General features: G+C 62.5%; 1 protein-coding gene across 2 annotated transcripts in view; it reads right to left on the bottom strand.

The window, feature by feature from the left end:
* The window catches only part of SARDH (sarcosine dehydrogenase), a 61,079-nt gene that overhangs the window by 30,998 nt on the left and 18,118 nt on the right, over positions 1 to 11,963 (bottom strand). For both annotated transcript variants that reach the window (XM_035015506.1, XM_035015505.1), the window contains exons 10-14: positions 11,715 to 11,801; positions 11,409 to 11,499; positions 8,122 to 8,263; positions 4,874 to 4,957; positions 2,537 to 2,650 (exon numbers count right to left, since the gene is read on the bottom strand). In XM_035015506.1, the coding sequence (XP_034871397.1) occupies positions 2,537 to 2,650; positions 4,874 to 4,957; positions 8,122 to 8,263; positions 11,409 to 11,499; positions 11,715 to 11,801 (518 nt within the window). The remainder of the gene's footprint in view (positions 1 to 2,536; positions 2,651 to 4,873; positions 4,958 to 8,121; positions 8,264 to 11,408; positions 11,500 to 11,714; positions 11,802 to 11,963) is intronic.

Raw genomic sequence — 11,963 nt, 5'->3', positions numbered from 1 at the left:
CCTTAGTTCACCAACACTGTTAGTATCTACCCATGAGAAATGAAAACCTAGGTGCACACAGACCCCTGTCCACGCACAATCGTAGCGACACCATTTACAGCAGCTGAAACGTGGACATAGCTTGAGTGTCCATCCACAGATGACCAGACACACTGCAGTATATCCGTGTAATGGAATACTCGTGATGCACAGATATGCCCTAGAACGTGGATGGACCTTGAAAATACTGTGCTGGGTGAAAGAAGCCAGTCACGAAAGACAGCGCACTGTATGAGTCCCTGCTCTGAAATGTCCCAGCGAGGTGAATTTGTAGGGACAGAAGTAGCTTAGTGGCCGCCCGTGGGTGGGGACACGGTGGGGAGAGGGTGGGGGGCGGGGGGTGACGGCTAGCGGGCCGGGATTTCTTCTGCAGGTAGACAAAGGTGTTCTAACATCCGATGGTGGGGACGGTGCTCTGCCCAGGAGTCCACTAACAAACGTGGAATTGTACACTTGAAAGGGACGGGCTGTATGGTATGTGAATTCTAGCTCAATAAAGCTGTTCTGTATTTTTACAAAGAGAGCCCAACAGCCCCGCTGATGGTCTACAGATGCCCCAGCCAGGTCCTCCAAGCCCCGTGTTATCCGTGTGTTTTTCTCCTTGGTCTTCCATCACCTCACCCCTGCTTCTTTGCTCTGAACACATCACCCAGCTGCCAAGCAGAGGCACCAACCTTATTGTTATGACAGAAGAGAAAACTGTAGCAGCAAAGCTACCCCCCACCGAGCACTCACTGTGGGTCGGGGACCTGTGTGACCTCCCCCCACCCCGCGGTCCGTCCACCATCTCTGACAAGGAAACTGCCACGAGCCACCTCGCGCTAAGTGCCCTTCGAGGCCCGGGGAGGGGACGAGGTTGGCGGCGGGGGAGGGGGGGAGGGGGCTCCCCAGTGGGAAGACCACAGACGTGCCCAGGGCCAGGTCTGTCTAGCGGTGTGTGTCTCGCCCAGCTCCGCATCCAGTGGCGCCGCGTGGGTGTATCGGAGTGAGTGGTGAGAGTATTTACACCAGGGAAACCCGCCAAGGACCCGATCGGGCTTCCCCGCGAGGGCTGGCACCCCACCCGGGCTGCACCACTCCCGAGCCCCCGATGCCGCACCTCCACCCCTCTGCAGACACCACTCCCCTCTGTGGAGCTCCTGCGACCTGTCAGGCGCTGCGGGACCCTCGCTGACGCTGCTGGGGCTGCAGAGCAAAACCCAAAACAGTCTCCAGGCTGACTCTCGTCTCCCCGGACTGGGGAGGTTGCCAACGTCGAGAACAAGTGCGTGTTTCATGCTTCGGGACTGTTCAGACGTGTTTGTGGAGGCTGGATGAAGCCATCAAGCCAAGTTGGCATCCCCTCCGAGCTCCCACGTCCCCAAGGGCCAGACGTCCTGCCGGCCCTGAAGTGCCAGACGGAGCCCCCTTCGCTCCCCGAGAGGCAGCGCCGGGGACTCCGGGAGCTTCCGGACGCACACGCCTTCTGCTTCCATTTCCCAAGCCCCTCCTCCGGTGCCTTCACCAGGAGAGCAAGCTTGGGGGAGATCACGGGACCACCTGCAGCATTTGTGAGGCCCAGTGCAAAATGGAACCGTGGGCCCTGGTTCCGAAAGTATGAAGAGTTTCAAGGTGGCGACAGCAGTGTTAATCCCGGCGCAGGGCCCTTCTGAGCCAGGGCCCCAGGTGACCTCAGAGGCCACACACCCAGGAAGCTGGCTGGCTGCCTTCCTCCTCGCGGCTGCTTCCCAGGCCGCCCTGGGCCGGGCACCCGCAGGTGGAGGCCTTGGCTTCACGCCCACCTCAGGGGGCGGCTAAGGCCGTGCTCCCTCTCCCGGGGCAGCCACGAGGACACAGGCCGGGCCATGTTCTACTGGGTGATCCCTTTACCAAATGGCTGGGCCGCCCCGCGTGGCAGCTGGTGTTGTTTTCTGTAGACACTGCCCATGAGAACATCTCTGCGTGGTGCAGACTGCAGAGGGTGGCCGGGCCCCAAGTCCTTGTCACCCCCACCCCGGCAGCAGTCAGGAGCCAGGCACTCGGGCCGGGGCAATGAGTGGCTGGGGTCGCTGTCTGACCAGCCTCACTTGCCCACTTCCGGAGCCAGAGGGGCCACACACAAACCCCAGACCACAGACCCTCTGCTTGTCCCCTGGAGGGGCCGGTCTGGGATCTCTGTGTCCCGGATCTGCTGTGTGAGAGCCCCAGGCAAAAGCCCACCACGCTGGGCCTGGAGGAAGGAGCTAGTCGTCACTCACAGGGTCTCGCGAAAGCTCCCCTCAGAACAGCTCCAGGGCAGGAGGGATGGAGGCTCAGAGAGGGCAGCCCCTGGCCTGGGGCCACACAGCCAGCCCCAGCCCACCTGGAAGCAGTAATACTGCCCTCAGCCTAACCGCGGGCCAAGCCCTGGTACAGAGGAGGCCGGGAAAACATCACAGATTCCTCCTCAAAACGGAGTCAGTCAAGCACGGGGCCCTCCGGCTCCACCAGGGGTGGGGGCAGGGGACTCGGCACTGACCACATCGTGGTGCGGCGGGAAGTCGAACGTATACTCGTCCCCAAGCAGGCGGCCGTAGGCATGGTCTCCGTGCGCCTGGTGTCCATAGGCCCCATAATAGTCGTACTGCAGAACCTGGGAGAAGACACCGTCACGGTCCTCCTACTCCTCCCTTCCCTCCGTCCCTCTGTCCCTCCCTACATACACACATGCGTGCATACACACACACACACACACACACGTGCGGCCCGGCAGGCAGGGAGCTGGGTCCCGCAGAGGCAGAGATGGAGCAGACGATCTGGCCCAGCCTCACCGAGCTGCCCTCTGGAGGGGTGTGTTGTGCGTGCAGGGGCAGGGGGAAGGGACGGGGCTCAGGCCGTCCGTAATCCCTTGCACAGATGACACCTTAACGGCCGTGGTGGTGCGTCTGAGAGCCGGTAGGGAGTCTGGGCTGTGCTGGTTGGGGCCCAGGAGGATGGAGAAGAAGTTGGGTGGACCCAGGGAAGGGAGAGACGGGGTTGACAGGGAGGCAAGGGGGGCGGTCACCAGGGACATCAGGGCCACCATCAGGGCTTTTGAGGCAAGGCTAAGCAGCAGGATAAGGCCCCGGCACCAGCCCACTGAGGACCAGGGTGACGGAGCTGGGGGCCCAATGCCATTGCCATCCCAATCAGGACCACGCCCTGCTCCGAGGGCCTCAAGCTTCTAGGGAGGGAGATCCTTTCTACAGACGGGAAACTGAGGCAGAGAGGCTAAAGCTTGCCCAGGTCACAGGCAAGGACCTGACAGGCCTGGCATAGACCTGGCGGCGGGTGGGCCCCAGAGGCTGGTTCCTCCACCGCCATTTGCCTTGGCCCGTCCTGCACCTGTCAGCAGCGTGGAGAGGCCCACAAGCCAAGAGGCCCTTCCCCACCTCTGCTGCTTCTGAGGGAGCCAGTCAACTGTCACCTTGCAGCCCGGCCAGCCCTGCCCAGCCTCCTTTCCCAGGCAAGAGCCGAGTGTGAGGTTCTGACTGCACTGGGCCACTCTGCTGCCCCGAGCCCCACTCAAGCCCTGGCATCTGGGAGGGGCCTCTGCAGACAGTCTTCTCCCTGCCCTGCAGGCGCGGCTCCCACTGGCCCCTGAGACCCCAGAAGGGACATTCCAGCTCGCTGCAACCTGGCCGGGCATCCGGGATTTGGGGGATGTCTTATCACCCCGTGCCCTAGACACCCAGGATGGCTCCCAGGTGAGAGGGTGCAGAGCCTGCCCATCTCCAGCCCAAGGGAATGTTCCCGATCCCTGCTCCAGTGTCCTCTGCTCTCCCATGGATTCCAGGGGACAGGGGCTTCCAGAGACAGGCCAGCTGGGATACAGAGGGCTCTGCTCAAGGCCCATCCTGTCCTGGTGGCCCCAGCCTCTCAGCCTCCTGGGCACAGGCTGCTCCCCCTGGTGTCTTAGAGAGCCTGCCTCCTCCATCCTCATGGGTTTGTCTGTCCTTCCGGTGATTAGGACCTCAAGAGGAGCTCCGTGCTCCTGGGCGGAGAGCAAGGGTCTCTATAGGCCGATTGGAGAAGGGGCCAGGACCGAGGAGCCTGAGAACACTGACCTCTGGGCATTAGTGAGCTCTGACTTCTGCCTCACTTGCCCCAGGATGCCCTGGGACTGGCCTTGGGCCGAGGGTTGCTATGGAGATGGGAGGTGGATGCACAGGAAGGGGACTGGTAAAACAGAGCAGTGGGAGAGGGATTTCAATTTGCACAAATCTGGATCAAATACTATCCCCCTGATTGGGCTGAAAGCATCACAGTGCTGCTCCAGCAGACCCCAGCCCCCGAGTTTCACAAGCAGGATGGTCTGGGTTCTTTTCTGACAACCCCAGGCCCATGGGAGGCACTGGGGGGGTGCTGGGGAGCCCCCAGGAGGGCACCCAGAGGCCAGGAGGCTGTGAAATCCCAGCTTACAAACTAACATGAAATGCCTAATTTGGTGCTAAATCCTCCTACTAACATAAAATAACAGTTGCAGTTGCCAAAAATATACGAACAAAATTATGAGAAGATGCACTAATTTCTCCTACACACGGGGGGGGGGGCGGCGGGGAGGATCTTGTGCGCGGCCCCCGCACTGTGGAACACCAGCTTTCCCAGGGGCCCCGGGCTTCTCCGAGCACTGGAAGGCCTGGCCGCTGAGGCGGTGATTGATAGCCTTGGGGACATCTGCAGGGGAGGGGTTTCGTGCTCACGGGCAGATCTGCAGGGGGCTCAGCCTTCCTGCACACAAGACGACTCACCGTCCCACAGGCCCCACCTTGGGCAGCAGGGGTGGGTGGGGTGGGGGACGGGCACAGAGGGGGGCCAGGCCCGGGTGCCTACTCACCGGAGCTGTGCCTTGGGGAGTAAACCATCCGGGCCGCTCCCAGCCCTGTCGCTCCTGGAACACACAGCCTTGTGAAAGTAGCTCCTAGGTAGGGGTGGGGAACAAGCACCCTTCAGGCCGGGCCAGACTAACCCCAGGCAGGGCAATGAGTGACCCCCCAAGGAGCAGAGGGCAAAGAGGTCCTCGTGCTGGGAGCCAGGACCCCATGCCTGCCCCAGAGCCCCGCCCCCAGCTCCCCCTGCCCCACTCCAAGAGTCCCCAACCTACTGAGACACCTGCTAGGGACAGAATTGCACCCCCCAAATTCCTATGTTGAAGCCCTAACCCCCAGTGGGACCTCATTTGGAGATGGGGCCCATGAAGAGGGGGTTAGGGTGGAGTGAGGTCACGGGGTGGGGCCCTGATCCCAGGAGGCCTCCAGCAGCTAGGCAGAGGGGCTGCACCTGGAGCCGGGCAGCGGGCACCTGGCTCTGGGCCTCCCAGGCTCCAGAACTGGGAGAAAGGAATTTCTACAGTCTCAGCACCCCCTGGCTCCCCATCTGTGCTGCGTTGTCCGCTGCTGGGACAGACAGGCAATCTCCTTCCTAGGTCCCCCTCATCCCCCGAGAGAAGCGACAACAGGGACACAGTGGGTCTCTGCACACCCACGTTCACAGCAGCCGGCAGGTGGAGACCACCCAAGTGTCCACCGGCTGACGACGCGTCGGGTGACTAAGCGCGCGAGCCCGCACGGTGGAGCAGGGGTCGGCCCTCACGAGCAACGGAGTTCTGGCACGGGATGCACCACGGGCCAGTCTCAAGCCCAGCAGGCTGGGGGAAGGAAGGTCACGTGTTGCATGGCTCCACTCACACGAAACGTCCAGAACAGGCAAATCCACAGACACAGAAAACCCCATGGGTGGTTTTTCTAGGCGGGGCGGGGGTTGGGGAGAATGGGGAAACCCTGCACCATGGGCGCGGGGTCTCCTTTAGGTGGTGGTGATGGTCACACAGCATCCTGAACGTCCTTAAATCTCCCTGAATTGTGTGCTTTAACATGGTTAAAATGGCAAATTTTATGTTATGTGTACTTTGCCACGAGACAAAAATGTAACAGACTAAATTGGTTTCCTGGGCCTAATTCACACGTGCCTGTGTGCGGGGACCGCCCCCGCAACACCCAGCAATTCTCAGACACCAGGACCGTGTCCAAGAATCCGGCTCCATTCTGACACTGTCTACCCCGGGACGGTATCAGAGTCCCTGGGTTGGGGGCCCCGTCCCACGGGGCCGTCCCCACCTCCACTCCGGCTGTTACCGGCACTCCTGACCGACCAGCTGTGGGTCAGGACCCCTCCTCGGGGCGGCCTGATTTGCTAGAGCAGCTCACAAGACCCCGAGAGCGGTTTTACCCACTGGATCGCTGGAGGACTGCAGGAGGTTAAAGCTCAGGAACAGCCAGATGCAAGAGGGGCGTCGGGCCAGGGGTGGGGAAGGGCAGGGGGCTTCTGGGCTCCTCCGAGCGCCACTCTGCCCAAATCTCCATGCGCTCCCCAGCCTGGAGGGAAGCCTCTCCACATCTCCTTTGGGGTTTTTAGGAAGGCTTCAGTACATAGGCACGACTGATTGAATCAGCCTGCAGCCCCTCTCCTTCCCCAGAGGCCAGGGGTGGGACCAAAAGTTCCTGTCCCCTAATCACGGGGCATCCAGCTGGGTTCCCTGGCATGCAGCCTCCATCCTTAGGTTCGGCCCAAAGTCATCCCATTAACATAACAAAAGGCACCTTTATGGCTCTCATCACGGAGGAAATTCCAAGGGTTCAGAACTTCCTGCCAGACAGGGAACTGGACAAAGACTATACCTGTTTCTTATTCTAAGTCACAATATCACATGGACGCAATAAAGTCCTGGAGTGGCAGATTTCTTTGAAAATAAATCTGGTTTGGGGAAAAAAAGATAATCTTACTCTCATGTTTGGAAGGGCCCTGTGTCCACAGGCAAGCCCAAGGCTGTGGACAGGTGCCCCGTGGACCACCCAGACCCTGAGCAGGCAGAGAGGGGGCCAAGGTCACACTGCCAAATGGTGACACACCAGAAATGTCCTCCTTGGACATCCAAGGGGGCAGCAACTGAGGACACAAAAGATCACCCCACAGTGAGTGATGGAGGCGAGCGGACCTGGGGAGAAGTCACCTTCCGCAGGAGGGACTTCCGCTATTGCGGGGCGTAGGCTCCTTTAATAAAACAATCCATGGTCGGGAGGCATCAATGAGCAGGGCTGATGATGTGGGAAAGTGGAAGCGTGGGTGAATTCAGATTTCTCTCTGGGCAGGAGGTGCTCCCGCACCTGCCACGTGCCGTGCCCTTAGGGTAAAGCTGTGCACTTCTGAGTGGTCCTTCTGAGCCCCTCTCCTTCCACGGCCAGCCAAGCAAGCCCTGTGTTTGCCAGGGAGGCCGCGGAGTCGTCAGGATCCGTGCAGGGTGAATAAAGACCCGGGCAGGCTGGGAGAGCAGGAGGCCCTGTGGGGCCCGAGACCCTCGCTGGCCCCCTAAGCTGAGCTAAGAGGCCGGGCAGCCTGGGACCCATTGACATCTTTGGGCCTCTCCCCAGGAGGTGCAGGGGACACTGGGTCCCTCTGGGGTCCAGGCACTGGAGTCCCAGATGAAGGAGGTTCCTTTATTCAGCTTCAGTGCTGCCTGCTCCATGAGCCTGCCCTCCTGCCTCCCCCTTCATCCACCCATTCAACAAACGTTCCCTGAACACGTATTAAGAGCCAGGCTCTGGGCTCAGTGCTCAGGAACCAGAGACGCGAGGGCACAGCATCTGTGCCCAAGGCCCCAGAGAAGCAAAGCAAGCACGGGCTGGGGGCACAGGGCAGGTGCCCGGGTTGTGGGGGCCCTGCGAGAGTGCACAGGGCCAGGCCCCGGGAAGGGCATCTGACAGTGGGTTTCATCGTACAGGTAGAAGCTGGCCAGGGAGGAAGGCAGCCGAAGCAGGCTCCCCCAGCAGGAGCACGTCTCCTCGGCATGCTGCCCTGTGGCCATGCCCTCCTCTGATGTGCGACCTGCTGGCGCGCACCCGCTGATGCTCACTCCTGCTGACTCACCTCCCACTCAGGGGCCCCGCCGCCAGCAGTCAGGGAGGATTCTGAGCCCGTTCTATTAGGAAGACCCTGGGTATGACTGAGCCCCCTCATCGCCTCGCCTGCCCAGGAGATGCGGCGCTGCACGCCCTTCTGAGGGTCACCGCGCTTGTCAGGGTGTGGTACCTCGTGCAGGGGGTCGGTCCTCATGTTGCGCCCTGCCAGGGGCTCGTCGTGGGGGAAGACGACCGAGTAGTTCTTGGCATAGGACTCGTGGCTGCGCTCACGAATCCAGCGGCGGTGGTCCGTGAGCAAGGGATGGAAGCGCCTGTCGCAGATGGAGGGGCCAGTCACTGCCTTGGGGGCCTCTTAGGGGAGGGCTGGCCAAGGACCCAGGGCAAAACTGGACCCTCATCCCTCCGCCAGAGTCCTCCCTGAGGCGTGGGCTCAGGGGCGGGTCCATGTTCTACTCTCCCACCGTGGGGCCTTGGGCAGCTCAGCCTCCCCACTGCGACCCCCGCCCACCACACACGGCCCTCCCCTCCAGCCTTCCTGGGGGTACAGGGGCCGCAGCCTCCCAGCGGCTTGTCCATCTGGTCTCCGCGGACAGCCACGGCCGCCCGAGCCGACTGCACGGCTGCCGGCCCACCTGTGGTCAGGCCCGCAGCCCCTCCCACACACAAACCCACTCTCAGAGCCCCAGCTCGGACCAGCCGCCCCGGCTGTCCCCTTCCTCACTGTCCACCTACTGGCGCCTCACGCCTCCTCCAGGCCCACCTCCTCACCAGCTACGGCCTCATCTGTGTTTCTTCCTCAGTGATTCCTGTCTGAGCTTCATCGGGGCTAATTGACTCTTACTTTGCACATAGTTCTAGCAAGCACGGCAGCCTGACTGGGGCAGGGGTGGAGCTATAGGAGTGAGCTTATTACTGCAGATATTATCACTAGTAATATCGAGGCTCTCCGGAGCTCCTTTCCAGTGCAGGCCCGGGGCTGAGTGCCCCTCGCTGTTCACCCCCTGCCACCCCTGGTTTGACTCGTTTCACACGAGAGGAAACCCAGCCTGCCCTTTGCTGGGCCACACGGAGCCAGGAGCTTCTGGGACACGCTGCAAGAGAGGGAGCCATGGAGCCGGGCCAAGGGGCCTGGGGAGGGTTCCTGGAGGAGAAGCCGTGTGCCGGGGTGTGGAGTTCGGAAATGCAAGGCAGGCTTTGGAGGGGCTGAGGTGGGGAGGAAGGAGGCTAGAGGTCGGCCCTCGGTCTGATCAGACTCTGATCAGACTCTGATCAGAGTCTGATCAGACTCTGCCCCCCCCCCCCCCCCCCCCCCACTAGGAGCTGACATGGTTCTCCCAGGATGGGAGATGGGACCTTCCTAGCGGCTTTGAGAGTGTGAGTCCTGGTGGGGACCGGGGGCGGGCGGCTGGGGATTTGGGGAGAGCTGGATTTCCTTCCTCAGACTCCCCGGGACAGAAGAGGAAGCTGGACCCAGGGCAGGCCCGGGTGATCCCGACACCAACAGACACGGCCGCTCCAGCAGGTGCCCCACTGGCCAGCACCGCCAGCCCCTCTGCTCAAATCTGTGCCCGTGTGCCCGTGGCGGGGCCGTGGGCTCAGGCTCAGCCAGAGCATGGCCGGGGATCGGCAGGGGGACGGACCCCTGCCTGTGGCCAGGCAGACCCGGCTGCAGCGTTCCTCCCATGAGCAGGCAGGCAGGGGGCCTGTGGCCAGGGCCAACGGGGCTAGGGTTGCGCCACCCTCCTCACTCAAAGAAGGAATGACTCCTCCTCCCCACTTACTCAGACCCCGAGGACTTTCACTAAAAATCACAGCCTGCCCTCCAGACCCTGCCCAGGCCGGGCACTGGGTGAAGCACAGACGAGCTTCAGACGCACTCCCCTGAGAGGTGGTGGCTCATTGCTCCCATTTCACAGATGGGCAAACCATCTGCCTGAGCCACGAGGGTGGGTCGACTAGTTCACTGCCCCCACCTCGACCCACCAGGCCCCAGCTCTTAGGGGCTCCCTTCCCGTGCCCTCTGCCTCCTGACCTGTGACCCCCAGCCCACGAGCCATAAACCCGCCCACAAGACGCTCCTGCCAGGGAAGGCAGCCGATAGAGGGAGGCCCAGACCCCTTCCCAACTGGGTCAGGGCCTCCGCCAGCCCAGACCTAAGCTGCCTGCTGAATCCAGGACTGTGCGCTCCCTCCCTGCAGGGTCTCCCTCGGCCCAGGCGGGGTGCAGGCAGGCCAGCCTCGTCCTGCAGCCGCGGACACTGCGGCACCGGGAAGCTGCCCCCTGAGGCCCGGGGTGAGCCCTGGGGGGCGGGTCTGTTCCAGGGCTGAAGCCCTCGCCCGCCAGGGAGGCCAGAAGCTCAGTCCCTGCTCGCTCCAGCTCATGCCCTGAGTGACTGCAGACAGGCGGCTTCCCCCACCGGCGCCTCCTCTCGCTGTCTGTAGCAGGAGGGGCTTGGACTGGCCCATCCCCGAGGCCCCTTGCAGCTATCATTTCTGGAACATTCCTCTCTTGGGAGCGCGTGGGCGCAGCCCCAGACGGGCTCTGAGGCAGCCACAGAGGAGACTGTTGTGCCAGGCGCCATGGAGGGGGTGGCAGTCGGAGAATCTCAGTGTCTTGTCTGTCTGTCTGCCTCTGTGGGGGCCAGACATCCCCCCCCAGTGGGTGTAATGTCCTCATCAGGCCAGGAAGGGGCAAGGTTAGCAGGGGAGGGGGCACGAGCTGAACCAGTCCCTACTGGGCCACTGGGGTCCCCCCCGGGGAGGCTGTCTGCCGGGAGCAGTAACGGGGGAGCGGGCTGGACACCCACAGGGGCGCCCCTCCAAGCTGTTGCCTGCGGACCCCAGCCCCGCCGGCAGAGGGTGGTGGAGACCAGGACACCCCCCACCCAGCTCTGACGTCAGCTCCCCTCCACCTCGGCTCAGGTCTGTCTGGGCGTCTTGCAGACAGGCTCCAGAGCATTTTACCCACCCAGACACATTCGCTGCTCCCAACGTTGGCAGCACATAGCGTCATGACCCGGGCGTCACGGTGAGGAAATGGCTCGGCATTGGGTCCAACTCATTCCAGTCACCCCGGAAGTGAACGATGGCATCTCCGCTCAGGGCTGCCTGACGCCCAGCCTCCACCCTCGTACTAACAATAACCAGCTCGGCCTCACTCCCTGGGCAATGTGTGTGGTCCCTCCTGCTCCCCAGGCCTCAGGCTCCCCATCTGCAAAGTGGGGTGATGTGATCCCGCTGCTGATCCTGGAGCTATCCATAGAGGGTCAAGCAGGACGCTGGCACAAGAAATCCTGGAAGCGGTGGATCTGCCAAACCCAGGCCCCTGCAGCACCGCCCCTGCCGGGACCTCTTCCAAGAAGCCCTCTGGATTCCAGGGAAGGCTCCTTTCTAAACAGCCCTTGCCATGTACCCCACTCCACCGAATCCCAGGGCACAGGGTCCGGTGCACACTCGCCTGATGTCATAGCCGTACATGTCCTTCTCCGGGCGCCCGTGGACAATCCAGTGGGCCAGCTCCTGCCCACAGCCGCCGCCCAGCATCATTCCTGGCAAGAGTGGAGCCAGAGGTCTGCCGCCTGGCCCAGAGCCCCCACCCCGTGTCCAAGCCCCGGATCTCACACCTGGGGTGCTGCACGCCTGCTAATAGGACCTCACCCCTCCCTGCAGGCCTCCTCTGCCCCGCCCCCGCCAGGAGCCACGCCCACGCTGCCTGAGGGTGCTCTGGGGGTCAGAGGCGCAAGGTGGCGGCCCTCGTGCTCACCTGCACTGTTGAAACCACAGCCCAGGTAGAATCCTCGGAGTTCAGGCGCCTCCCCCATCAGGGGCTTGTGGTCAGGCGTGAAGGACTCTGGAAGGAAGGGGGCCCTGAAGCTCCGTCCAGGCCACACGCACCCGGGGCAGGGTCTCCTGAGACTGTGGGCGTCGGAGCAGGGTCTGCGGCTGCCTCCTTCATCCGGACCTTCCCCAACCTCACCACTCAGCTCGATGCCACTTCTTCCAGGGAGCCTCC

Source organism: Mirounga leonina, unplaced genomic scaffold, assembly GCF_011800145.1.
Source record: "Mirounga leonina isolate KUSES-001 unplaced genomic scaffold, KU_Mleo_1.0 Mir_170, whole genome shotgun sequence".
In the NCBI taxonomy this organism is placed as follows: Eukaryota; Metazoa; Chordata; class Mammalia; order Carnivora; family Phocidae; genus Mirounga; species Mirounga leonina.
Note: the sequence above shows the minus strand (reverse complement) of the source record. Positions and strands in the feature narration are given on the sequence as shown.